Source organism: Berghia stephanieae, chromosome 3 (assembly GCF_034508935.2).
Source record: "Berghia stephanieae isolate SIO BIC M18660-M18661 chromosome 3, UCSD_Bste_1.3, whole genome shotgun sequence".
Classification (NCBI taxonomy): Eukaryota; Metazoa; Mollusca; class Gastropoda; order Nudibranchia; family Aeolidiidae; genus Berghia; species Berghia stephanieae.
Window position 1 is genome coordinate 42,316,418 of NC_088362.1, and position 26,975 is coordinate 42,343,392.

General features: G+C 36.3%; 1 protein-coding gene across 4 annotated transcripts in view; it reads left to right on the forward strand.

The window, feature by feature from the left end:
* LOC144967763 (synapse-associated protein 1-like) overlaps positions 1–26,975 on the forward strand; it is a 74,901-nt gene that overhangs the window by 28,475 nt on the left and 19,451 nt on the right. Inside the window, exons 7-9 of one of the 4 annotated variants that reach the window (XM_078905369.1) lie at positions 6,183–6,362; positions 19,545–19,598; positions 26,272–26,403. In XM_078905369.1, coding sequence (XP_078761495.1) covers positions 6,183–6,362; positions 19,545–19,598; positions 26,272–26,387 — 350 coding nt within the window. In that variant the 3' untranslated portion in view covers positions 26,388–26,403. The remainder of the gene's footprint in view (positions 1–6,182; positions 6,363–19,544; positions 19,599–26,271; positions 26,404–26,975) is intronic. The other 3 variants (XM_078905368.1, XM_078905371.1, XM_078905370.1) reach the window with 3 other exon arrangements.

A 26,975-nucleotide genomic window follows, 5' to 3' on the forward strand; every position in this document is an offset into this window, starting at 1 on the left:
CCCAATAATAAAGACCCGAGTGACGTCAAGTTCATTCTATCTATAACAACCGTCATTATCTTTTGCTTTGCGTTTAGGTAAAATATTCGCATATCCTGGCCGCCAGATAAATCAAACCAACACACAAAACTATGTGTAACCTTTAACATTTATAGTATGTAAGACTGCTGTCGGTCTAAAAACAAAAACAAAGAGCCCATTGACTTCAACTTCAATCATAGATTGAAGCGGTCTGATTTATTAAAAGTATCATTTGTATTCTCTTAAATTATTATACTGTTTGGGAAAAGAAAAGAAATAAAAATTGTTTAAACCAAATAAACAAAGAACGCGCCCCGATAGACACCTAGGTAACCACGCCTCTCGAACAGTCGTCATAATGTAAACAATGGTAGTGATTGGTAAACATAGTGAACTCCACAGGTTTTACGGTCGATGGTATGTGTCTAAGTAAAATACCCACTGTTCTCCCGCTTGATCATTCGAACCAACACAGAAAACTATGTGTAAACTTAAACGTTTATAATATTATGATCGAGAAAATCGTGCGTTAATTAGTCACCATTTGGCTGTATAAAAACAATAACAATGGTCAGGGAGAGGCCAATAGACAGGTAGATAACCACGCCTCTCGGACAATCGTCAGAATGTAAACAATGGCAGTGATTGGTAGACACAGCAAACTACACGTTTTATTATCGATGGTTTGTGCTTAAGTAAAATACTCACTGTTCTACCGCTTGATCAATAGAACCAACACAGAAAATTATGTGTAAACCTAAACGCTTATAATGTGATCAAGAAAATCGTGTGATAACTAGTCACCCATTTGGCGGTATGAAAACAATAATATCAGAGAGGGGTCGATTCCATTGACGTTGCTGTTTATTAACAACCAACTATGTTTGTCCGAGCACATGAGGGTGTGAGGGTGTGTCACAAATTTCATGTTTTGATTGGTCAAAAATCTACTGGTTAATTGGATTCAATAGTCTGATGTCACGTCGCCCAGCAACGGCGGCCGTCGTGGTTCTAAACAAAGAAAATCGGTACTTTTTCTTATTCATGCTGGCTAGAACTTTTCATGTCTTGTGATCAGAATGTGTAAAAGTCAAAACATGATCAGATTTATAATGATTTTTTTCCTCTGGATACGCTTTTATGCTCGTCGGAGAAATATTTCATAAGGGTATCCGCCATTGTTCCGATAGTTTAGAGCCAGTTACTAAGTTACCATGCGGCATTACGAGGGAAGTGACGTTACGACTGTTGAAGCGTATTCCGAGTATAATTATCAGAAAACCATAGCACCAATCTGGTGACATGTTACGAAACGAAGATAATAATTTAAAGCTCCCGTTTTTACCATCATTATCAGTTGGTGGCCTGATCGGCTGTTTGTTTCAACTTATCTTTATTTTGACATGGCATTTCTCATACTGTTTTATCTCAACTATATAGTGATTAGTGTCGTCATTTTTTAATATCGTGATTAGCGTCATCGGTTTTGTTTTTGTCTGTGCTTTTTTGTTTGTTTTGTTTTTGTTTTTGTTTTTGTTTGATTGTAAGATATTTTGTTATTCCTGTTTTGGACTAAACAAGATTAGAAATAAGTGGAAAAATATCCACGTCGATCTTCATCCTTGCATTGTCGTCATTCCCTTCTTTGGCTCTTGTGTCAAAACAAATCCTTCATCTCCAGGTGGCCTTGAACTCTTAACTCGGTGTTGTTTTTGTGTCGACTCCTTTGTTTTTGGGGTGAGAGATAAGATATAAGTTAGAGTATCTCTATCAATCAGACCACTTGTCCTGTTTACCAAACGAAAACATGTCATTTGGATAATTTAAGCACAAGATGAGGCGATGTTACGACCTAGTTCATAAAAATATTATAACACTCAGGAGCTCCGAACATGTGAAAGAGCATATATATATATATATATATATATATATATATATATATATATATATATTATATATATATATATATATATATATATATATATATATATATAAATTGATGTAAGTTGTAGATAAAGTGCTTGAGTTGTGGATACTTTTTAGGTCTATCTATCTATATATCTAAAAAAAAAATATCCGATTATTAATCCCATAGGGTAAATTTAGTCTCTAGGGTCCATTCCAAGGGAAGACTGGAATGACCCAGACATCAGCCGCAGGCAGCGCCGAAAATTGAGCTAGGGCGAGGTGACTTGCTCAAGGCCACACATCGCAGCGGCGGGTGATCGTACTCGGTACCTTTCGGGTACGAAGTAAAGACCGTACCGCTGAGGCACACTGCGTAAGCGTCCTACCTATCTATCTATCTATCCATCCATCCATCCATCCATCCATCTATCTATCTATCTATCTATCTATCTATCTATCTATCTATCTATCTATCTATCTATCTATCTATCTATCTATCTATCTATCTATCTATCTATCTTTCTGTCTGTCTAACCATCCATCCATCCATCCATCTATACATAATCTTGCCCAAAATAATAGGCATTAGAATATTGTTGCAAGCGGCTCAATTGTGACTAGATACATGTCATTGACAATGCTCATCGAGAAAGCTGTCCAGTGTGAGTTATGACGGCAGACAATGTTACAGACGTCCAACTAATTGTGCATTGAATTGAATGAAGCAGACGAACCAAACTTAATAACATTATTAATACTACCATGTTGAGTGTTGTGAAAATGTTACATCAGGATTTGAAAATGTCAAAACGGCCTACTAGGTGGGCCCCGCCTTTCCTTAAAGCACAACAGACAGAAAAAATAAATAACAATGTGAAATTGAATTTAAGCTTCAATTTAATACACGAAAACATTTAAATAAAATGGACGTTTCGGGTTTCCCCTTTATCAACAAAACAGGATGAATGAAAGAAACACTACATAGGAATGAGATAATGTGGTAGACGCGTTGTTGACATTAATAAACAAAAACATTGATGGCAAGTTCAACAGACAAAAATGAGAGAATAAAAGTCCTCATCAACGTGTTGAACGAAGATATCCAAACTTGTTCAATCGTTTGGTGACAATGGAGGAGGCTCTATCATTTCGAAACCGTATCATCCCAATCTGCTACCACGCAATGGAAAACAATATCCGCTTCTCCTTCTCCCAAGAAGGTTAAAGGTAAAAGTTCAAAATTCCAACGGAAAAGTGGTGCTTCACGATGTTTTGAGACCAAGACGGTGCTAATCTAACAGACTATGAAACGGTGATTATAGTGCCCGTCGTGACTACGACTATTCCAATTTATTGATAAGTCGAAGGAATATTTAAAGAAGAAAAAAAAACCACCGAGGAAGACTGAAAAAGGATTCCTTTTTCAGAACGCGTCCGCACACAAGTCCCAAAAAGCAATAACATTCACAAATTATAGGTTCGAATGATTGCCACATCCACCTTACCTTTGGTACCATCTGAATCTCTTTACCCTCTTTATTCCCAAAATACAAATAACAAACCAACAAAACCATTTTCTTTAAAACAACAACAGTCAAACAAATAACCTTTGAAAGGGTCGATGGTGTGATTAATGAAGCTGAAAGCTTTTCCAAGGACAAAATCAAGTCAGTGTATTGTGAAGGGATTTTGAAGGTCATCGCCCGATGATTATGATTGTCTCCACACCTAAATTCCAGCATTTTAGCTTCAATCCTTCAAGGTCTGGTAAATGAAAACGTAGGGGCGGTTTAGGTCTTTTCTTAAAAAAAAAAAAGTGAATTACCTATATTTGGCGGTTCTAATCGCTTTGTCTTGTCAATATAAGATAAAAACCAACATTTTTGGTGAAAAAAATTTATTATGCGTTGATACCCGTTTCGCGTCTTAATTTGGGGATCTGGCATCAAAAGTATAACAATCTTGTGGCAAAATTCCCACAAATACTACAAAAGGAATAACCTCCATAACCTCCCCTCTTATCAGCATTGTAGCATTTTGTATCACCATGAAGAGATTTTACGAGTTTAACTTATAGGATTTGTATTAGAACATTAAGAAGTTGTAAAATTTTCTGAAAAATTGATATATAAAAAAGTATAATATGGATTATAAGTCAAAATATACGACATACCTTATTTTTTAAAAATCTCTATGGTGACATAATACATTATCTCTGTGATGACTGTGGAAATTTTCAGACAATTTCATGGAATAGATTCTGAGAAATATTTGACACATTATTCCATACCCCTCGAAAAATGACATTTGTTTTGAGAGAAAAGCAAAATAACTTTCCGTTTTTCAGACTTTTATGACTACATATACCCTTTTCGACGTGTTTTCTGTACATTTGTAGTATCACCATCATCATCATCATCATCATCATCATCATCATCATCATCATCATCATCATCATCGCCTTTTTCACCCTGGGTCAGGGTATAGGCCACAGACAAACAGTTTCTATCCTTCTCTATCCTGAGCAAACTTTTTTTTTTTATCTCGTTCCATGTCTTATCACTTCTCTGTATATAAGCTTCTTTAATTCTTCTCCGTGTTCCTCGTGGCCTTCCCCTTGATCTTCTGCCCTGAGGGTTCCAGTCCAATACTTTCTTTGTTATAGTGGAGTCATTCTTTCTAAGGGCGTGTCCAATCCACCTCTTCTTCCTATTTCCTCTCCCACTGGTTTCTGCTGTGTTCTTTTCCATACTTCTTCACCATATATACAGGGTGTCCACAAAGTCTGGGTACATGTCGTACTTCCCCGTCTATTTATATTTATTCATTTATGCTATAGATTGTGGAGATTTGGCTGAATGATGCTTTTCTTCACTGGAGAAGAGGTCATGTATAGTTAAAATACTATTCATTTACATCCCAATCAATAAGATTGAGTTCTTAAAGAGGAATTTGTACTATTACCATGTACCCAGACTTTATGGACACCCTATATATATATATATATATATATATATATATATATATATATATATATATATATATATATATATAATATATATATTTTATATATTCTGAGACAAAGCAACATTTTTACTCTCATGAATTACCAATGGTTTTACCGGTCTCATTAAAAGCCCACTAATACAACTCGTGATGAATGAATGGGATGAAAAATGTGGGGAGAAAAAGAAAAGAAAAGGGAAAGGTTTGATATCAATAGCATCTCTTGTCGCCCCTTTTTCGTGAAATGAAAGGTGAAAATAGAAATGACGCTACAATCGATTTCTTTTTGTTTACCAAGACAATGTTTGATGAAAGTTGGGAGACAAGGAGTTCTCATTGGATAGATAGACACTTTTGTCTGGGTCAAGCCGTCACCCTTCAAAAACAAGGATCGAAACATTGGATGGAAATAAACGATTAACTCTCTCTCTCTCTCTCTCTCTCTCTCTCTCTCTCTCTCTCTCTCTCTCTCTCTCTCTCTCTCTCTCTCTCTCCCTCCCTCTCTCTCTATCTCTCGCTCTCTCTCCCTCTCCCTCTCTCTTGATGGCTTGAACCAAGTTATCTTATTGAAACGCTGTCTGCGCAAAAACCAGCAGAAAAAAAACACACAAAAAACCCCAACTAGATGTAGCTATTGCACAATATTATAATGTGTTAAATTTCCTATTTATAAAAAAACAAAACAACTGTATATCAACTATAATGAGAACTGTTCACCTCTCTGCCTGAAAAAAAAAGAGGAGGATTGCGACGTAAATCACATTCTTTCTACAATATTTTTATATTTTTGAAGTCGTCTCTGGCACATCGGTTCTCGTTGCGTTCCGGGGGGCGGGGGGGGGGGGGGGGGGGGGGGTCGTCTCGGTACAAGATAACAATTGGCCCCAATTGGTCTCTTCAGACATGGGCCAGCAGAGATCGATGCATCAAACACCATTGATCACGGTTTGCTGTCGGTGATGGTTGCCTTATCACAACGGACTTCAGGATTATCGCACCGACTGCAAAATCTGGTCCCATTTCTTCGTTCGGAGAGTCGATGCCTCTGCTCAGTGAATATGTTTCGAAGACTAACTTTCTCTCATTGTTATTATATATTAGTTTCTGATCGTGACCCTCTGAAGCCTCTTCCATTTATTAGCGACTGATCCTTTAGCACTTATGATGTTCCATTTCACTTGAACAATTAAAATTGTTTTCTTTGTTTTTAATTTTCAAAAAACACTGTCATCTTTTCTAATCATCAGAGGGCATTCCAACCCCAAGGGATGAAAAGAGAGGAGCAGATGACGACGCAGAAGTTCTGACAGGGAGTAGTCCCCCGGGCCATGATGAATTCGTCAGCGACGCCTTCCAAGGGGGTGACCTGTCTGAGGAAGACATCAGGAAGGAGATGGAACAACAGCTGAGAGTGGACGACCAACAAGGTCAGTGGGTTTCCTCTACCTCCCCCCCCCCCCTTTCCACCTCGTCACTCACGTTTTCTCTCACGGTCATTTGACCTCACCTTATTACAATGAAAAGCTAACAATTTCTATTTCATCTCACCTTATCTCATTTCATTCATCTCACCTCATCTGACTTCACTTCACCTCCTCCCACTTTCACAACATTATGCTATCTCACTACATCTCATCTCATCTCGCCACATCCCATCTCACAACATATCACCTGATCTAGTCTCGTCTCATCTCGCTTCACTACGTCTCTTCTCACCACATCTCATCTCACTGCATCTTATCTCACCACATCTCACCTCACCAGATCTCATCTCACAACAATACATTTCTTTACATCTCATCTCACTGCAACACATCTCACTACATCATATTTCACTGCATCTGAAATTATAGCATTACATCTCATTTCACGACAATACATCTCATCTCACCAAATCTCATCTCACTTCATAACATTACATTTCACTGCATCTCATCGCACCACAATACACCTTACCTCATCTCATCTCATATCATTACATTACACATCATCTCATCTTGACTCATCTCACCACACTTCATCTCATCTCACAACATCTCATCACACCCAATTCCATCTCATCACGTATCTTTGAGACTTCACGATATCATATTTGTGACCTTCACATACACACATTGTCCTTAAATATACGCGAATCTTTAAGATCTTATTTTCTCAAGTTACAAGCGAATCACGTAACTCTAAAAGTGCGATGACTATAATGCTAAGGTCAATAAACTCTCGCTTTTGTCCTCAACCGTCACGACAAGCCTTGGCCCGTCCCAGCTTGCATTTCGTGTTTTCAGTTATATCAGTCATTCAAAAGTAAACTTATCATTTTCCACCTTTGTCTCAATTTGACATACCGCTCGCTCGTTGACTGTTATGAATAAGATTATTTAATTTTTTTTTATCGGGATTGGATGTGGGGTAAGGGAAATGTTTGCTTGATTAACAATGTATCATTCAGCACTTTTAAAGATTTTTCCGCCATTTTTCACGCTTCTCTGGGCCTAATAGGATGATTCAGATTCTCTACGCACAATATAGATATATGCTCTTTGAACAAGTGCGGTTGTTCGTGCCACGATCGCACCATGTATAAGTCTATGCGAGTGTGTTTGTATGTGTGTCTTTGTCTGATATACATATATAATATATATATATATATATATATATATATATATATATATATATATATATATATAGAGAGAGAGAGAGAGAGAGAGAGAGAGAGAGAGAGAGAGAGAGAGAGAGAGAGAGAGAGAGATGTACATCACTATGTGCAGTCAATAAGGCATTATTTATTTTACATATAACAGATACATACTTTAAATGAAACTTTTAATAATACAAATAGAAAATAAATAAATAAATAAATAAATAAATAAATAGATAAAGTAAGGAGAGAAAGAGGCAATAAAATATGAATTAATGAACTAGGACGTAACGACTTGATGGTAATGACAAACTAGATCTGGCTCTATATCGTGCAGATCCTTTGGTTGGTGTGGATCACCTAGATCCTGTGAACCATGGTGTTCATTTGGATTCTGTGGATCATGTGATTCATGTGGATCATGTGGTTCATTTGGATCATGTGGTTCATTTGGATTCTGTGGTTCATGGGGATTCTGCGGTTCATGTAAATCATGTTGTTCATGTGGGTTCTGTGGTTCTTTTTTTTTGTGTGGATCATGTGGGTTCTGTGGTTCATGTGAATCATGTTGTTCATGTGGGTTCTGTGGTTCATGTGGTTCATGTGAATCATGTTGTTCATGTGGGTTCTGTGGTTCATGTGAATCATGTTGTTCATGTGGTTTCTGTACTTCATGTGGTTCATGTGGATCACGTGGGACATCTGGATCATGTGGAACATGCTATTGATCAACTATTCAGTGTCGAGCCTAAATGTCAGTTTTAACTCGACAGTTGACCTTTAGATGTTGAGGGTTGAAAAAGGAAAGAAATTATAGAATCAATTTTATTTATGATTTCCTTTTCTTTACTCCACACCTAGAGGAGTTGATAAAAGAAAATGGAAATTGGGAAGGGTGTGTGTGTGTGGGGGGGGGGGGGGGCAGGGTCTCGATTGGTACAGTTCTAAACAAGTGCGCGAATGTCCAGTGTCCGATTCCACGATACGCCTATCTTATCTACAGTTCGGAGGCTCTTTCCAACGGTGGAGGGATGGCACTGGATCAATTCGAAGAATTTGGGGTAGATGACCGTATTAGTAGTACCCGAAAGATTTAAAAAAATGTAATTGATCGTTTCAAAGGCAAGAAACCGGGGTAAACTCTTGCTATGTGGACCTAATTTAAATATTCTAAAATTGATTAATGATTCAGTAGTAAGATGTCAAGGATTTTTTTTTTTTAACTTGGGAAAATCCGATAAATATTTATCCTATATGTGTAAATATGTCTATGATAAAGTGCCAAAGAAATGAGGGAGAATACGTCAATTAACAACAGCAACAACAACAACAATAAAAAAAAGGCAGCTCTCATTGTCTGGGATGGAATCTCTGAATTCATGAGTGCCGGTACTAAGGAGTTCTGAGGTTCGATCTCCAGTGGATATTTTAGGATTACTTTTTCTTGTAATTTTTCTTTTCTTTTTTTTAATTTTTTTTCTCTGTTTTTTTTTTTCTGTCACTGTAACACACGCCTCATTAAATAATATATAAAGCAGCAATCTTTTTCAAAGCTATTAGTATTAGGTCCATCCTTAGAAAGCTCAGTTTTTCAAGGGTGAAACGAACACTAACATCAGCTCGTTTCCCTCTGAATATGGGAATTGTCTATCGCTGAGAACTTTTCATCATAACTCATATAATATTATTATTATATAACACCCGGCTACCATCCAACGCAATGCGGGATATGAAACGGGTTTGATTTGCTATGTACTATCAGAGAGATTGTATAGCTAACGTTAGCTTATAAACTCTCTGGTACTATGAACTGAACCATCAACCCCCTTTATGCATAATAATTGGACGTGGAAGCGTTTATTGATAGTCGCAAGGTCTATTAGAAAAAGAAAAAAAGCCCAATAAAATGTATGGAATAGAAATAACATCATTTGAATAATGTAACGGGCATTATGGCAGTTATTTCATCGTCTGTGACCTTTTCTTGTTTGAATAACTAAAACACCAACAACAACAACAACAGCGAAAAAATAAATCTCTTTTTCACGTCCAATACCACTGTGCTCTAACATAACGTTTTATATTTCATTTTTAGCTAAAACGCTGTTGTTTAAAAATATCGATCGATTAAAGAGATCCTCCTCTGACCTAGTTATCTTAGCCCCCATCGCCGCGAAATGTTTATTCTCTATTGTCTTCTGGCACTTATCTTCTCACATCATTTTCTATTATTATCAACACAAGTGATTTTCTCCACTCATTTTTCTGAATTAATATTCACCCAAATATCGAAGCTTACTCAATGTCTCAAACCTGAGGCTTGTTTCAAAGTCTCGGATTAGCGACTTTTTGAAAAAATACGGGTCATTATAATTCGATGGTTTTCGGCCAAAATGAAAGAAAAAATATAGGAGAAAAAAAAAAGTATTTTTGTGTCAGGGCGTGAGTGGATAATATTGTCTTTTATGTCTATTCTCGTACCCATCGCCCACGGGCTTACTCACTGGTAGGGTTACGCAATGTGTCGTATTATTAGAGGTAGTGCTGGGAATTGGTAATATGTCAAATTATTATTATTGTTATTATTATTATTATTATTATTATTATTATTATTATTATTATTATTATTATTATTATTATTATTATTATTATTATTATTATTATTATTATATGAAATTTAGGGTCGGTCGTCATGGATTGTGATTGCCGCTATTTTTACTTTATCTCCCATTTCTTCTCTTCTTACCCCCTCTATTTTTCTCCCTTCCCCACATCGTCGTCATCGTCGTAATCGTGGTCCTCTTCCTCCTCCTCCTCCTCCTCCTCCTCCTCCTCCTCCTCCTCCTCCTCCTCGTCGTCGTCGTTGTCGTTGTTGTTGTTGTTGTTGTTGTTCTTTTTCTTCTTCTTCTTCTTCTTCTTCTTCTTCTTCTTCTTCTTCTTCTTCTTCTTCTTCTTCTTCTTCTTCTTCTTCTTCTTCTTCTTCTTCTTCTCTTCTTCTTCTCTTCTTCTCTTCTCCTCCTTCCTTCTTCTTCTCTTCTCCTCCTCCTCCTTCTTCCTTCTCTTTCTTCTCTTCTTCTTCTCTTCTTCTTCTTCTTCTTCTTCTTCTTCTCTTCTTTCTTCTTCTCTTCTCTTCTTCTTCTTCTTCTTCTTCTTCTTCTTCTTCTTTTCTTCTTCTTCTTTCTTCTTCTTCTTCTTCTTCTTCTTCTTCTTCTTCTTCTTCTTCTTCTTCTCTTCTTCTTCTTTCTTCTTCTTCTTCTTTTCTTCTTCTTCTTCTTCTTCTTCTTCTTCTTCTTCTTCTTCTTCTTCTCTTCTTCTTCTTCTTCTTCTTCTTCCTTCTTCTTCTTCTTCTCTTCTTCTTCTCTTCTTCTTCTTCTTCTTCTCTTCTTCTTTCTTCTTCTTCTTCTTCTTCTTCTTTCTTCTTCTTCTTCTCTTCTTCTTCTTCTCTTCTTCTTCTTCTTCTTCTTTTCTTTCTTCTTTCTTCTTCTTCTTCTTCTTTCTTCTTCTTCTTCATCATCATCATCTTCATCTTCATCAACTCTTCTCCTCTTCTTCACATTTCTTCAGGTACGTTTTCCTGCTTTAATATATAAATATCAAAAACGCCTATTCATTCCAGTATTCAGATTCCTTAGTTTTTCCTCAAAGAGCCGCTCTCTAAAAAAAAAAAAAGAAAAAAAGTAGACATCAAAGTTTCTCAACTCACATCTGTCCGAGATTGTCTTCGCTGTTATATATATATATATATATATATATATATATATATATATATATATATATATATATATATATATATATATATATATATATATATATATATTATCATTATTATTATTATTTTATTCATAGTCTTAGAATGAAAGGAAAATCTTTGGATACTTCTGAAACTGAAATATCAGGTATTGACCCCTTGCTTTAAATTTGGCTTCATGTGAAAAACCGACTTATTTTTACTTACTACGTACAAGTCAATGAAGCTCTCATTGTTGGAATGGAAATGCCCTGAAACCAACGCTGAATATTATTTATACTCCGTTACAATATCCATAAATAAATAAATAATATAAATATAAATCAAGCCCATAATGGCACACGGTTATCAGACTAACGTATTCGACCTGGCCCGCAATTATAATAATGTGTAGGTGGTGAAAAACATTTCTACCTTGATTCTGTTCCAGCTAGACGCAGCCCTAGTAATATTACGAATTGTTGGCTCTAAACCGAAGAACTAAATAAAAATATTTAATATTCAATAAAACATCTTGAAAAGGAATTTCTGGTTCCCGAGCTGGTAGATCTATATATAATGGAGTTTAAAGCACTGTTTTAGCATGTTAATGACAATTTGGTAATTTGAAAAGGTAGTTGTAATGTCTACTGTGGGTTTTTTTAAACCCTAAAAACTACGAATTTTCCCAATTTCAAGTAGGAATGTCTGCTGCAGACGTTCTGAGAGGCAAAATTATTCTTTGTTTAGATGAAAGCATTCTGGGATTGACATGTGTTTGTATGTCAGGTATTGTTTTGCTCACATCTTTGACGAATCAGCTTCTTTCTTGTCTACGAGCGTAAGAGAATAGAAAGGGGTACATAATCTGTAGAGTCGTCTTGTTTGTTTAAAGGTCATTTTGGGTTCGAGGCACATGTATTTTTTTCCTTCTCTATTGTTGTTAACACGGAGTTGTAAAATTTCAGTTCTAAACGGCCCTATCGCAGACGGACTTTAAATCGGAAATGCTGGATGAACAGCCTAATTTGTTTCTAATAAAGATTTAAACTAAAACTTTCAAACTGTTTTCAATGGGGGAAAAAAATTGGAATTTGTTAATTAATGAATATAAACATTGAGTTATGGTGATAAATGAATATGTCTATAAATAAATGATAGATTAAACATGTACGTGACATACGTGAATTAATAAGTACACAAATAAGTAAGTAAACCATGACATAAAGAAATTAATGAATACGTATAGAAATTAATAAACGAATAAATATAAGTTTATTGATGGTTTTTTTTTAAAGTATATAAGTAGATAAATAAATTGGTGTATGAATAAGTGAATACTCACATAAATAAATGATTAAATAACTAACTAACTAAATAAATAAATAAATACAATAATGATTAACTAAATATCTAGATAAATATATAAGTATATAAATAATCAATTGATGGTAAAGAACTAAATGATTAGGTGAATGCATAAATAAATAAGCTGTTAAGCAACAATAATAATAAATAAGTTTTAGTTAAACAAAGAGATAGATAGACAGATAGACGGACAGACAGACACTCAGAAAAAATGATTTCTTTCGACACAATGCCTGCCGCCTTCCCCCCACCGCTAACGAGCGAGCGCGCGCGCGCACACACACACACACAAACACACACACACACACACACACACACAATATGATGCAACAATATAATATACAAAATCAATGCTCGTCTCTGTGGTGTCGTATGTCTAGTAACGTACGAGTATACATGTTTTGACTTAGGACGAGGGTCCAGAGTTTAACTTCGCGCAGTAGGCACCCTGCATGCGATTAGCTATTGAGTCATAATACGATTGATTGATCGATTGATTGATTGATTGTTTGATTGGTTTTGAATTATGTTTATAAATTGGGAGTCGAACCTTGCTTACTTTCAAACTACTTAAAAAGCTTAACCAACTGTTAACCACCTGGCACATGATGATAATAATAATGTTATTGTATTAATTTATAAATCGTAACCTACAACGGTTTTCCTGTAAATGTTCGTGGCCTTGTGCCAACCTGTAGATTGCTTACACATCAACGCACAAATTATGTCAAGTGAAAAAAAAGAAAGAAAAAACACGGGAAAATAAACAATAGCTATATAAACGAAGACATGTTATAGAGCACCTGGTTTTCATTTCACCCCCCTCCCCTAGCAGTTTGACATTATCATTAATGTAATATTACGTTCGTGCATATTACAGTTATGTGTAAATCTATGAAAACAACACAGAGTAATTGAAATGAATTAAAATAATAATAAACACCATATTATACTACAGTGTATTTAAATATGTACATGCTCAATGCGTTTCACGGTTGTTTATGTATTTCGCAAGCACGATATGTGGAACCAATAAATATCCATTCCGTAATGTACAAGTCATCTGTTAGAAGCCCTTATGTTCTTGCATTCTTTCAATACCCACCACTGACACACACACAACACACGCACACACACACGCACACACCCACACACACATATGCATGTATGTAATAATATATATATATATATATATTATATATATATATATATTATATATAATATAAATCACTGTGAAACTTTTTTGTTTCTCAATTCATATGCATAAAATGTTGACAGTTTACGTATAAGGATTTGTTTTATTTGTATTTTGAATTTGAAAGAAATCCAATGAAGAGTCTAAGAGATACAAGCGACAAAAAGCCGCGTGTTTTGTTTTTTTCTTGTTTTTTTTTCGTGTGTGACCACCGGATATATATATATTCAAAATACAAACAAAACAAATCCTTATACGTAAACTGTCAACATTTTATGCATATGAATTGAGAAACAAAAAAGTTTCACAGTGATTTTTTTTTTTTAAACGTGTTCAGAAATACAATTTCAGAGAAAAATGACGCAACATTGCAGAGGGTAAAATGGCGACGATCTTTACATTTAATGTTGCCATTTTTAGCAAACATTTATTACATCACCATAAACATTATTTTTATCACAATTCTCCTCATCGTGTGAGAAATCGACTAAATAGCACACTCACATGCCTATTTTGGTCCAACGATTACAAAGTTAGCTTTTTAAGTGATCAATAACACCGCCGTCCTCTTTAATGACCCAACGTAGTCTCTTTGTCCAACGTGAAATGTGCACTTCCGAATTTCCTCAATGGTTATCCCGTTACTTACTTACTATCCAGCGTCATCCTCTGCCCACACTCTGCGATGACAAATGTCTGCCCATTCCTCCCAGTCTGTTGAGGTTATCTTCTCCCAGCATAAAATCATTCTTTCTCTCAACGTTATGTGGTTATGTGGTCTAGTGGTATGACACTCGCTTTCGGATCGGAAGGTCATAGGTTCGAGCCTCGCGCTCGGCGCATAGTTGAGTCCTTGGAAAAGGCTCTTTACTCACATTCTCTCACCGTACTCAGGTGTAAAATGAGTACCTGGCCGTTAACATCGTTGTCTTTGTCCGAAAATTGTAATATCGCCTAACAGGCGTCATGTCCCGTCCTACATATTAAATGTTGCTATTGACCAGGGACCCCTTGTAAAGCGCTTTGAGCACATTTAGTGGATACTGCGCTATATAAAGCTCTTTTTTTTTCTTCTGTGAATGCAAATCGTTGTCGACTATAAACCTTCTCGGTCAAACTGTTCCAAATTGCGTAATCCATGGATTCAGACCGGGTGGTTGTGGCGGCCAGTTGTTTTTCTCTCTGAAATAAATATTCTTACTTCGAAGAAAAGCTTTTGTTCTTTTGCTCGTATGGGATGTAGCACCATCGTGTTGACAAATGAAATTCCTTCCTTGATAACGGTGTTCATAGTCTGACAAAATATTTTCTTCCAAGAGTTTTATGTAATTATCAGCATAGAGTTTCCACAGGCATAGCAACAAGTGTCTTGTTTTAAAAAGTTCAACGCCCAAATGCCACAAGTTGCGTCATCTTCTCGATATCGAACTTTTTAGGTGGTTATACAAGATTTTATATTATTCAAAACCCGTTAATTTAATTATTTTGATACTTTGCAATTCTATTAATAAAGAATGGTCCTATTACTAATAAAAATGTGAAAAAGATTTCTCTTTACAATAGAAATAAATAAATAGCGTTTGTTTGTTTTATTTTTTGATGACCAATTTATATAGGCATTGATTCGCACCTGGGTCTTATTGTATTAAAAGTGCATTTCGCTACTCATTCACCAGAGTTTGCTCTCATTGTTAGTGGATGACACATTGTGTTATCACCTCGAAATGTCTGATTAACTTTACTGTACATCTGATAACCAATATGTTTATAAATTGATGAAAGCATAGAAAGGAGATTGTCAAATTGCATAATGTTTTTTTTTTTCTTCGTTGTTCTGTTTGGTGTTGTAAATAATAATATTATGACTTTTACACATATGTCGACAAGCTAATGTTATATAATAATACAGTTGGTTGACTGCCAAGATCTACAACCTACAATACTGCCTTACTCTGAAAAAAACACACTTTATTTAGCATTTTGGCCAGAAAACTCGTCCTTCAAATATCGATCAATTAAAATTGCCCTTTATTGACAAAAAACTCTCAAACCTGGGGCTGCGTGAAGCCCTAGGTTTGAGAGTTTTTGGCAAGATGAGGATCGTTTTAATCGATCGATATTTGAAGGACGAGTTTTCTGGCCAAAATTTTAAATACGTGATTTATTTTCTTCAAAGTACAGGAGAATGTACAAGTAGGTAAGTTTGCGTGATTAATCAACATGGCTGGGGTTAACGTGCTTAGGCAAACTACCCTTTTCTCACTAAACCAGAAAACTTTTACTTCATACATAGCTACATATATACTCGTATATTATCGATAGATTAAGATGGTCCACATCGTATGAAAAAGCCCTCAACTCGATCAAAGATGGCTGTCTTTATTATTAATAATATTATTATTTTATTATGAAGTAAAACATTTCTGATCAAAATTGGAAAGAACGAAAACGTGTTTTGTCAGTTCAATGCAGTTCTCTGCCGTATTCTGGAGAAAAAAAACATATTTAAGAATTTGGCCATAAAACTCGTCCTTCAAATATAAATCGATTTAATTGACCCTCATCTTGGCAAAAACTCTCAAACCTGGGACTTCGCGAAGTCACGGGTTTGAGAGTTTTTGCCAAGATGAGGGTAATTTATATCGATCGATATTTGAAGGACGAGTTTTCTGACCAAATTTTTAAATATGGATTTTTTTCCAGAGTACGGCAGTCTGTTGTTAGCCTGTTGAACAGTGAACATGCGAAATGCAAACTGGTATAAAATACATTACGGAGGGAAATGACACAGCCTAGTTTTAGTTAGCCTAGGTCGTGCAACGTTTGGCAATCTACATTATTGTTATTATTATCAGGAGTTGAATAGACGAGGAATTATGGAAAATCAGTTTGCCAGCATGTTATTTGAGCCAAAAATAACCTAAGGTGGTTGGTGGTGGTGTAACGCTGAACTGAACATCGAACCTTGACCCACTTCTTCTATATCATTTTATTTTTTTTTATGAGAAGAATTTCTCTTTTTTTGTTTTTCTGTAATTTTATAAAAAATCGATAGCGGATCTTCCCCCCCCCCCCCCCCCCCCTCTGACAATGTTCTGTCTAGTTAACAGCCAGCCTGTTGCCTGTTTAATTAAAAAAAATATTATTATTTGCGAGTGGAGAGGAGAATGATTTATAAAAGTGCTACCTTGGTTTATAAATAATTGCACAACGGGTCCACCTGATGTATATAATATTAACTATCTTTTAAAATTATAATATACTCCGACGAGTGATAACAAACTCAAATTGGCGAAGTCCCAGGTTTGAGAGTTTTTTGGGTTGTTTTTTTTTTCAAAATGATAGCCATTTAAATCGATCGATATTTGAAGGAATAGATTTCAAGCCAAGTTTTTAAAATGGAGAGAAAGATAAAGTGAGTAAATGTGACTCATATATAAGGGAACAACACAAAACAAACAACGTTTCGGCTCTTGGCCCTTGTCAGGAGACAAACAACAAAACACACATATATAAGGTTACACAATATCACATTTTGTCAATACAAATGTTGAAATAATGTAAATGTATGGAGAGAGGCACCTCTAGTTTTAAGTTGTTTAAAAACTTGTTTTCCCAGGTAATGTTGGAATTCCCTACTTTGGTCATACGCATCCCTTCAAACTTTTACAAGACAGCTTAAGACCCATATTATGTTCCAAATGCAATCCAAACGACTTGCTTGTTTAAACACTTGTTTATTTCGATTAATAAGTACTAACCAATGTAAAGCGCTTAGTGCCTTTTTAGATGTGTAAAGCGCTATAAGTAATAGTAATTGTGCTTATTATTATTGTTATTATTATTATTATTATTATTATTATTATTATTATTATTATTATTATTATTATTATTATTATTATTATTATTGTCATAAAGTAAAGGTTTGCCCAAGTTGGATAGTAACCATAATAATTCTCATAAACCCTTAAAAGTAAAGCCGTATTCCCCTACTGGACTAAATACCATTGGTGGATGATACTGACATGACAACAATAAGAATATATTCCATTTACCTCTTACCTCAAGACCTGATTTCTTTTCATAATAAATTAGAATTTTCCTCTTTATTTATCAGACTAAAGCCACTACTACATTAACCGTTTTCTGGACGAGACCAGTTACTACAGCGATGCGACTTCTTGAGCTTCATATGAAGCCAGAGTTGAGTTGTAACATTGTCACTGCTTTCCTAGGGAAAATATATTATCTCTTGTCAGGTTGGAGACAAATCGAATACCACCCGTAAAGGGAATACAATATCAAATTGATAGGCATTTTAAATAAAACTTAATCTTTGGTTTGCAGATGTGTTTTGATCCAATATAAATCCGGATGTAGTCGAAGTTTTGGGGGGTTTTATAGAGCAGTAAAGTTAGGTGCCCCAAACGTAAACAAAGGTCGAGAAGCACATGGCAAACCACATGTTCCTGTCTTGACAGCTCACGTTCCAATGTAAATAATAGAAAGAAAATAACCTTTAAAATTTGGCTGTTGGGTGGCAAAAGAAACACATATTCATAAATACTCGATCATGCATCAAATAATGTCTAGATATGGATATTTTATGGAACAAAAGGTAAAATTTATCAAAAGTCACGCCAATCTATTTTTAGACCAGAGCAAATTATTGCGCTGGTATGAACAAAACGAGAATTATTCGGAGCCTGATTTTCAGAATAATTTAGTCTTATATTATTATTTCTGCAACTGTTAGATTTTATGTAAACATATTTTCAATACTGAAAGTGTATTGCCTACAACTCAAACTACAAAATTGGGTGACCTATATTGTGCGTAAATTATTCCGGTCCCTAACGGAAATCACTAGCAACTTGTTATTGTTTACGTTTGGGGCAGCAAACTTTACTGTTCTATACGCTTCCCCCCCCCCCCCCCCCCTCGCCTCGTTGGCCTCCCAGCAGTGATTGGGTAGCTAGATTTGTTGGAACTGTCGGAAAGTCTTGCGTCATATTCATATGGTAACAAACAATTGATATTGTCAGTTTAACGCTATAGAAACCGGTATAAATTCAGCTTCGTAGGCTTCGATGTGTAAATGGTCTTACTCTTGGAACTTGCTATCAGGACTCCGAGACAGGGCAGCAGCCTCTTATGGTTTTCACACTACTATGTTATGACGATCGACCCAATCAGCAAAGTCCGGTCCGCATTCGTGCACCGTCGCAAACCCGCCGGGTAGCATCGTCACAACACACCGTTCGACTAGATGCTCTGCGGTCTCAGGTTCTTGCCCACAGCGGGTACATGTTGGACAGGTAGAAAGACCCCACCGATGAAGCGCAATGGCCGAAGCCGATTCGCAGTCACCCAGTGTCTCCTCTTACTGGTATCAAATCCTGGTAACTTCTCACCAATGGAACCTTGAGGCCTCTTCTGTCGTTCAAGGCCGCCCGGAAGTGACATCACCAAACCATTGCACATAGATTGCATTAGGACGGCCTCAGAATATGTATTCTTCCATGCGTTCATTCATTATATTATTTAATTTACTTTCATTACTTATTATTCGTACTAATTCACTACTAAACCTAAAGATATAGCCAAGGATTGCTTTTTTTTTTATTTAGTTTTTCTCTCCTCCAACCCCCTCCCCCGTATTTTTGCCTTTTTCTTTGCAGCCGATACAGAGGGATGGAAGCAGAAATTTGAGGAAAAACTTCTGGAGCAACAAGGCAAAGAAATTTTCATTTCATTATCTTTCCATCCGAAAATCACTAACCATTTCTCCATTAATTGCTTTCACTAATTCACTAATGCACGCCCCCCCCCCCCCTCTCTCTCTCTCTCTCTCTCTCTCTCTCTCTCTCTCTCTCTCTCTCTCTCTATCTATCTATCTATCTATCTATCTATCTATCTCACTCTCTCTCCCTCCCTCCATATATATATATAATATAATATATATATATAATATATATATATATATATATATATATATATATATATATATATACACACCAGTATCCTATTTTTTGTTTTATTCCTTTTTCTTCTGGCACTGTATTCTGCACATTATTCCTTATTAATATAGTCACTGGTAACTTTCGTGTTGTTTTTATTCTAGATATCTTGAGTTGACTCTTACTATGCCTCACACAGGTCATGTCTGAATTGTGTTATACTATTTCAGATAATCGAGTTTTATACATATTGACACAACAACGTTACAAATAAATATCACAAGTGTCCTTATCCAGCCACCCCTCCCCCCCTTCCTCCCACCCACTCCCCGCCATCTCGTTCCATCACGACAAAAGTGAAATAGTTAAGATTTCTTTTAAACTCTCTCCTCAGATTACATGTTGCCTTCCCCCCCCCCCCCCCCCCCCCTACCCAAAGTGTCGATTTTCTTCTCTGCTTCATGATTATATTTTTAAATACTTTGCTACTCTACATTCCATTAACCTTGCCCCGTAATGAAGATACTATGGATGAAGACGACGACGATAATAATGATGATGATAATAATAAGTATGATGATAGTGATCTGGGGAGGAGGAGGAAAAGGAGGGGGAGGGGGAGAAGAAGTTGTTTTTGTTTTTTTTTTAAGGGTGAAAACATAGTCTGTTGAAGTTTTTGTAGAATATGTCTTTGAGAACGATATGAAAGGGAACGTTGTTAATCGATCATGGAGTGGAAGTCGTTCATTTCTATGATGTGTTATCGTCACGGGGAGGCCTTCCGAAAGCTCCTCGTGCTAAGGGAAACAACCTAAATATTCCCCCAACTAAGCCTAAGAAAAAAAAATAAAACCTAATACCTTTAACTAACCCTATTAGGAAAAACAAACACCCTAGCACATTTACCAAGACCAAAACTAACCCTAATAGAAACATAATCCTTCGACCTTGATCTAACCCTAATAGGAAAAAACAACAACATAGGACTGCTTTGCACTATCTTTCAATACTTCAAAAACAAAATGGCGGCGGATAACCAAACAATGGTCATATTAGGACATTTTAAACTTTCACTTATCTATCAAGGTTTGTTCTAGAGTTTTTAAAATGCTATTATATATTGACAAATTGAATAAATAAACACCTGACAAAAGATCAACAGTGAAAATACTTATTAAATTGAAAGAGATGCTAAACCGAGGAGCTATCGGAAGGCCTCCCTCGTCACGTCGATATTACTGTTAAGATCAATCACGTTATTTGAACCATGTCTTATTATTATTCAAATTTATTTTCTAAATATAAACCAATACCAAAAATATACATACACTTATATTTATAGCTTTATAGTGCATTGGTGTTGATATTGCCATATCGATCTCGTTATATCGATTGCGAAATATTCAACGGGTTGTGATTGGATGAAATCCTGATGGAAGATGAAGCCGATGGAAGATGGGAAAGATGGAAGGGAGGTGGCGATGGGGGGGGGGGGGAGGAGGGAGGGGAGGGGGGGGGGAACAAGCTTATCGATTCCTCTTTTGTATTTGTAGAAAATCGTTATAGATCTTTGGAGGTCTGGTTACGGTATCTCTTATCTGTAGATCGAAAGCATCAGGTTCCAATCACGGGATATTTCTAAAAGTTATTACTTTTGCGATTGTTTTGTTTGTTTGTTTTTGTTTTGTGTTTGTTTTGTGTTGTTTTGTTGTTGTTTTTTTGTATTGTTTTTTAATCCCACGGACAGAAGTCCAACCCGTTTAATGTTGTGAGAAAAGTTTCGGTAACCCAACAATTTGTTAAAGCTCTCTACCTAAATGCGATTAATCTCTCTTCTCTCTGTCTCTCTCTCTGTCTCTCTCTCTCTCTCTCTCTCTCTCTCTCTCTCTCTCTCTCTCTCTCTCTCTCTCTCTCTCTCTCTCTCTCTCTCTCCTTATTTCTGATTGCCTTTGGGTGGCTGGGTCTATTAGAACTACCGGAACAATTACACACAACCTTTTATTTTTCACCTAATTTAAACCAGCTAAGTTAGTCATCTGCCTCCAGGTCTCGAATTTTAAAGACCAGGGAAGTCGAATTGGGTGGTTTGACCTAATAATAATAAGTCACTCTTCTGTGACAATGAAAATGTTATTTTCATCAATGAAACGCCTGGTTTGTAAGTCTCTTTTCATTTCGTGCGGCTATGTGGTCTTGTGGTATGACACTCGCTTTCGGATCGGAAGGTCCTGGGTTCGAGCCTCGCGCTAGGCGCATAGTTGAGTCCTTGGAAAAGGCTCTTTACTCACATTCTTTCACCGTACTCAGGTGTAAAATGAGTACCCGGCCGTTAACAGCGTTGTCTGTCCGAAAAATTGAAATATCGCCTAACAGGCGGCATGTCCCGTCCTACATATTAAATGTTGCTGTTGACCATGGACCCCTTGTAAAGCACTTTGAGCACATTTAGTGGATATTGCGCTATATAGAGCTCAATTTTGATTTCCGGAAACAGAAAAAAAGTCTGATGGAGATCTGACCTTAGACATATTCCTTTCTGTCCACGGCGGGCAGAGAAGTCACTTTTCAACTCTCTAATCCATAATTTCAAAACGAAAAGAGATTGTCTCTTGTCCAATTACGTTACTATCATTTCCTAAAAAGCTTCAGATGTTTGTTTTGTCCTTTCAAGATTTGTAGCTTTTCGAACCATAATATATGTCGTATTTCTGCGTCATGTGGTTAACAGTTAATGGTTTGTTTTGTTTTGCATCTCCCATATTATTACCACACTTCCATTTGGTGCATCGCCGATAAAAACTGTGATACCCCGAAATTTGAAAGATTCCACATTTGTGAGGCTGGCTGAGAAACCCCGGGAAGATGCGACAAGCTTCGATTTGAGATATGAGCCAAAATCGAAAATAATGTGTTTCTCATATCAACAAATTTTATTCAGAAAAAAAATTCATAACTTGAAGAAAATTTAAAGTGGTATAAGACCAGAAAGATGTGGTCTACACCACTGCATACATAACTCAATATATGAAATGTGCGCATCTTTCCGGGTTTTCTCAGCCAGCCAGACATTAGCTAACCCGTATTATTATACTAGGCCAACTTACCAGAATTTCAAGTGAGTCGAGTGATTCCTTCATACTTAATCAAATAATATGTAGATTGCTTTTTGACTGACACTCGTATCCAAACAAAGAGTTGCATTAATTTTTTTTTTCAACAATAATTATTTACCTGATGTACTCTACAATTATTTCAAGAGAGTGGTTTTAATTTATGAAACTGAACAAATATGGATTGGAATAACTTGGCCTTCCCCCCCCCCCCCTCCCCCTTTCAATTGAACTCCGACCGACTGTATATCGTGATGATATGTAGTTACATTATTAACTGAGCACGGTGTGATTATTCTAAATATATACCCATAATGACACGTGTATCGTGTTATAATGACATATTGAACAATACACGTTCGTCCTTGGCTTGTCTTGGCATATTCTGTCATTACCTCAAGTATCGCCTGTAAACCTCTGATTATTTTATATAATGTACAAATAAATAGGCCAGAAATTTGAACTCAACCATATTGGTAATAAATTATGCTATATTATTGACTTCGTACGAGTAGCAATGGCCGTATAATTAGTGGCACGTCTATTATTATCAAAGCAGATCTGTAATTTTTTTATTTATTTTTTTGGGGGTGGGGGGGGGGGGGGGGGGTTCTTCGTGTTTCGTGTAACCCACAAAGGCATATTATAATTGCCGCAACAACGGTAGCGTCAATCTGGCTATTTTAACAGCCCGTGACCGAAACAAAGTCTTTTCTTTGTATCGGATGCGACAAACATTTATTTATTTATTTATTTATTTATTTATTTATTTATTTATTTATTTATTTATAGGCTTTTGAAATCCATAATAAATCATTCGTAATTCACGTATAGCATGAATGGCATAGTTTAGAGCGCTGTGCAGAGGTTGCATAACAACTAATAAATATGTAACGGGACCGCTGAAATGAATGATTGTCAAGACGACGTAGATAGTTATATATTAATAATAGAAACAAAACAAAACAAAAATAAGGGAAATGGAATTCTTTATTTCAGGAGAAAGTGGGTGACAAAGGTTACCATTACTAGGCGTCGAGTTTGAATATTACCGGTTGGTAAATTTGGTACACAAAAGTCTTTTTATAGAACTGTTGCTTTCGATTATTTTGGGCTTTTTACAATGGTGTCATTTTTAGAGGAGCCCAAGAGAATCGAGAAACCAGTTTTCAGGTCTGTTTTTCTTTTTGTTTGTTTGTTTTTTGTTTTTTTCTTATGTTTTTTTTGTGTGTTTTGTTTTGCTTTGTTTTGTTTTTTAAAAGTATTTTAGTAAGTACGTATAATATAACTCGTGAGTTCAAAAGAAATCTGGTATTCCAGAAGAATATCTGTCAAGTTGATGTTATTTTCATCGATCGAAGTCAAAGCTTTCTGGCCAAAATGTAGATGCTGCTACTTGAAGTTTTTGGCCAAAATGTAGATGTTGCTACTTGAAGTTTTTGGCCAAAATTTTAAATACTGTTTTTACAGAGTCCTGCTGATGGGCAAAATGGTCGAAAGTGGAAGCTTATTAAAACAGCAAGCTGTTTTATTTTTAATCATACTGGAAATGTAACATTCCTTTAAAAATAGAAAAATATTTCTTTGCGCTTATCCTTTTACAATCTCGTCAATTTGAAATAGTTACAGTTTTCTTCGTTATTTTTACCTTTTATTTGATTATGCATAAAGTACTCTAAGGCATTTGACGTAAGTTTGCGCTCGCTCGCGCGCGCGCGTTTGTGTATTTGTATGTGTGTGTGTGTGTCTGTGAGAGAGAGAGAGAGAGAGAGAGAGAGAGAGAGAGAGAGAGAGAGTACGTTAGTCTTTCATATGTTATGTACACAGTTGTCTTTTTCTTTTTCCTTGGTTTTTTAATGTGATTTTGTTTCTGACGAAAACAGTGAGAGAAAAAACAACAAACAAATGAATACACGAGAAAACAATCTCTTTTAACAGATTAGCGAGAACAGAACAAAATACGTGGTGTGTGGTGACAGAAAAAATCGTTGCCATATTTTAAATACGTTTGTTTATTTTTTGTCACACTTGATCTCTTTTCCTTTGTACCGAATGTACTGAATAATAATGCCATGTATTTAATCATAACGGCATTTTGTATCGATCTGCCACCGGCCTTGACCTCTTTCTGTTCGATGCGTTGGGCGCCACCACCACCACTACCACCACTACCACCACCACCACCCCTCCCAGGACATTCTAGTAGCCTCGCCTTGGATTTCGATTGCTGTCGATGCTGTCTTTTTCATTCGTTTATTTCTTCACTCGATTAATCCAATGGCACGCACCGAACACTGTACAAGGTTCTTTAAAGTTCAAGGATTTTCTTTATTCTCTTCCTCTCACCCCCCCCCCCCCCCCCCCCCAATTTTCCTCCTTTCCCTCATCGCATCCTCACCACCCATCCGCCCCCTCCTAATCACCATCCTCCCTTTCCTCTCTCATCATCTTCCAATTTTCTTGTTTGACATTGATCAGTATTATAATATGACAACCCACCATTTATCGAAACGTTTTAAACCTGAAACTTCAAAGAAGTATTAGAAAGTTGTCCGGCCAAAATAGATAAATAAATGAATAATAAAATTAAAAAGAAACCCGTTTTAAACACAAACTGGTCCAAGCAGGAAGTCAACAGAGCACAGCAGTTGTGCAATTTCGATTCTCTATGAAAATAAAATGTGTTGAAATTTAAACTTTTAACAATTGCAGTGACGAAGACTTAGGTTTGTCTGCAGCGTTCTTGGTTCAAACACGGCCGTAAAAATCTGGAAGACGACCCGGAGTCTAATGGCCCAAAATCGTCCCAAAAATAAACACAAAATTATATATGATCGCAAACGCTACTCAAATCGTTGAACTCTCATCAAATTTAAGGTTTGCCAAATGGTTCCAAAATGTCCATAAGATGACTTGATCATTTTCGCACGAAAAGGTGATGACCCCTTTCCCCTTCCCTCTCATAAAACGCAAAAAACTAGAGGAATTACTTTAACGCTAAGGATTTGAATTTCTTTCTTAAAGTCTTTTGCAAAAGTCGGTCTCCGAATTCAAGGGTCGGCTGTTGACTCCAGTGGTGTCCGATTCGGTTCCTAATTTTCTCAGGACGAGATATTATGTCTCTCATGATGGCCAGAGAGGCTCATGCTTTGGTTTTAAATTGTGAGGGTTTAACGGAAATCATTATTTCTTTTATTAGAGGCCAGTCAGAACGTTATTGTCCGGCGATGATAAACAGTTATGGCAGTCAGGGAATATATGGATTGGGGTGAGGATGAGCAGATTCTTTGATGTCGCAACTTTGAGCAATATAAGTTATAAAACTCTTATATCTATAGTGATTGAAGAGGCGATGGACGATGAAGCGGTTGTTATCGAATCGGAGGAGAGCTCCGAGTGGGAGAAGGAGCTGCTCGAAGAACTCATGGAAATGAAGGAACTGGAACAGCAATGAGAGCTGAGATGAGGCGGTAGGTCGCTGTGGGAAAGTTCAACCAATCTATGGGTCTCTTTCAACTCCAGATAAGGGGGAAGTAAACCAGCATTGTACTTCTTGTTTTATAAAAGACAGGCAAACGCAATGTCAATATGTGCTAAGTGCCATTTGTTACACGCTTTTCAAAAATGAAACACGATACTTTAACAAGTGTTGCTAAGCTGGAATACTTAACCTTTCTAAAATGCATAATGAATGAGGTAACCTTCTTTTAAATTACCATGACTGTTGGCATTTTGTTTTATTGTGTTGCTTCTGCCATCCTGCTCATGTCATAATGGGTACATGCATACACAACTTCATGTTATTGTCTTTGTCGTAGACACAACCAATCTAACATCACAGAAAGGTTTTTTTTTTTTTTTTTTTTTTTTTTTTTTTTTTGTGGTTTTTTTTTTTTTTTTTTTTTTTTGTTTTTTTTTTGCTTAAGGTGTTGCTGTTTCGGTCAAGATAACCTACTGGTATCTTGGGGGTTCTATTAATAGAGCACTGATTAATTTTGGGCTGAATGACATAATTCGGTCATGTTGCACCGCAGGTCATTTT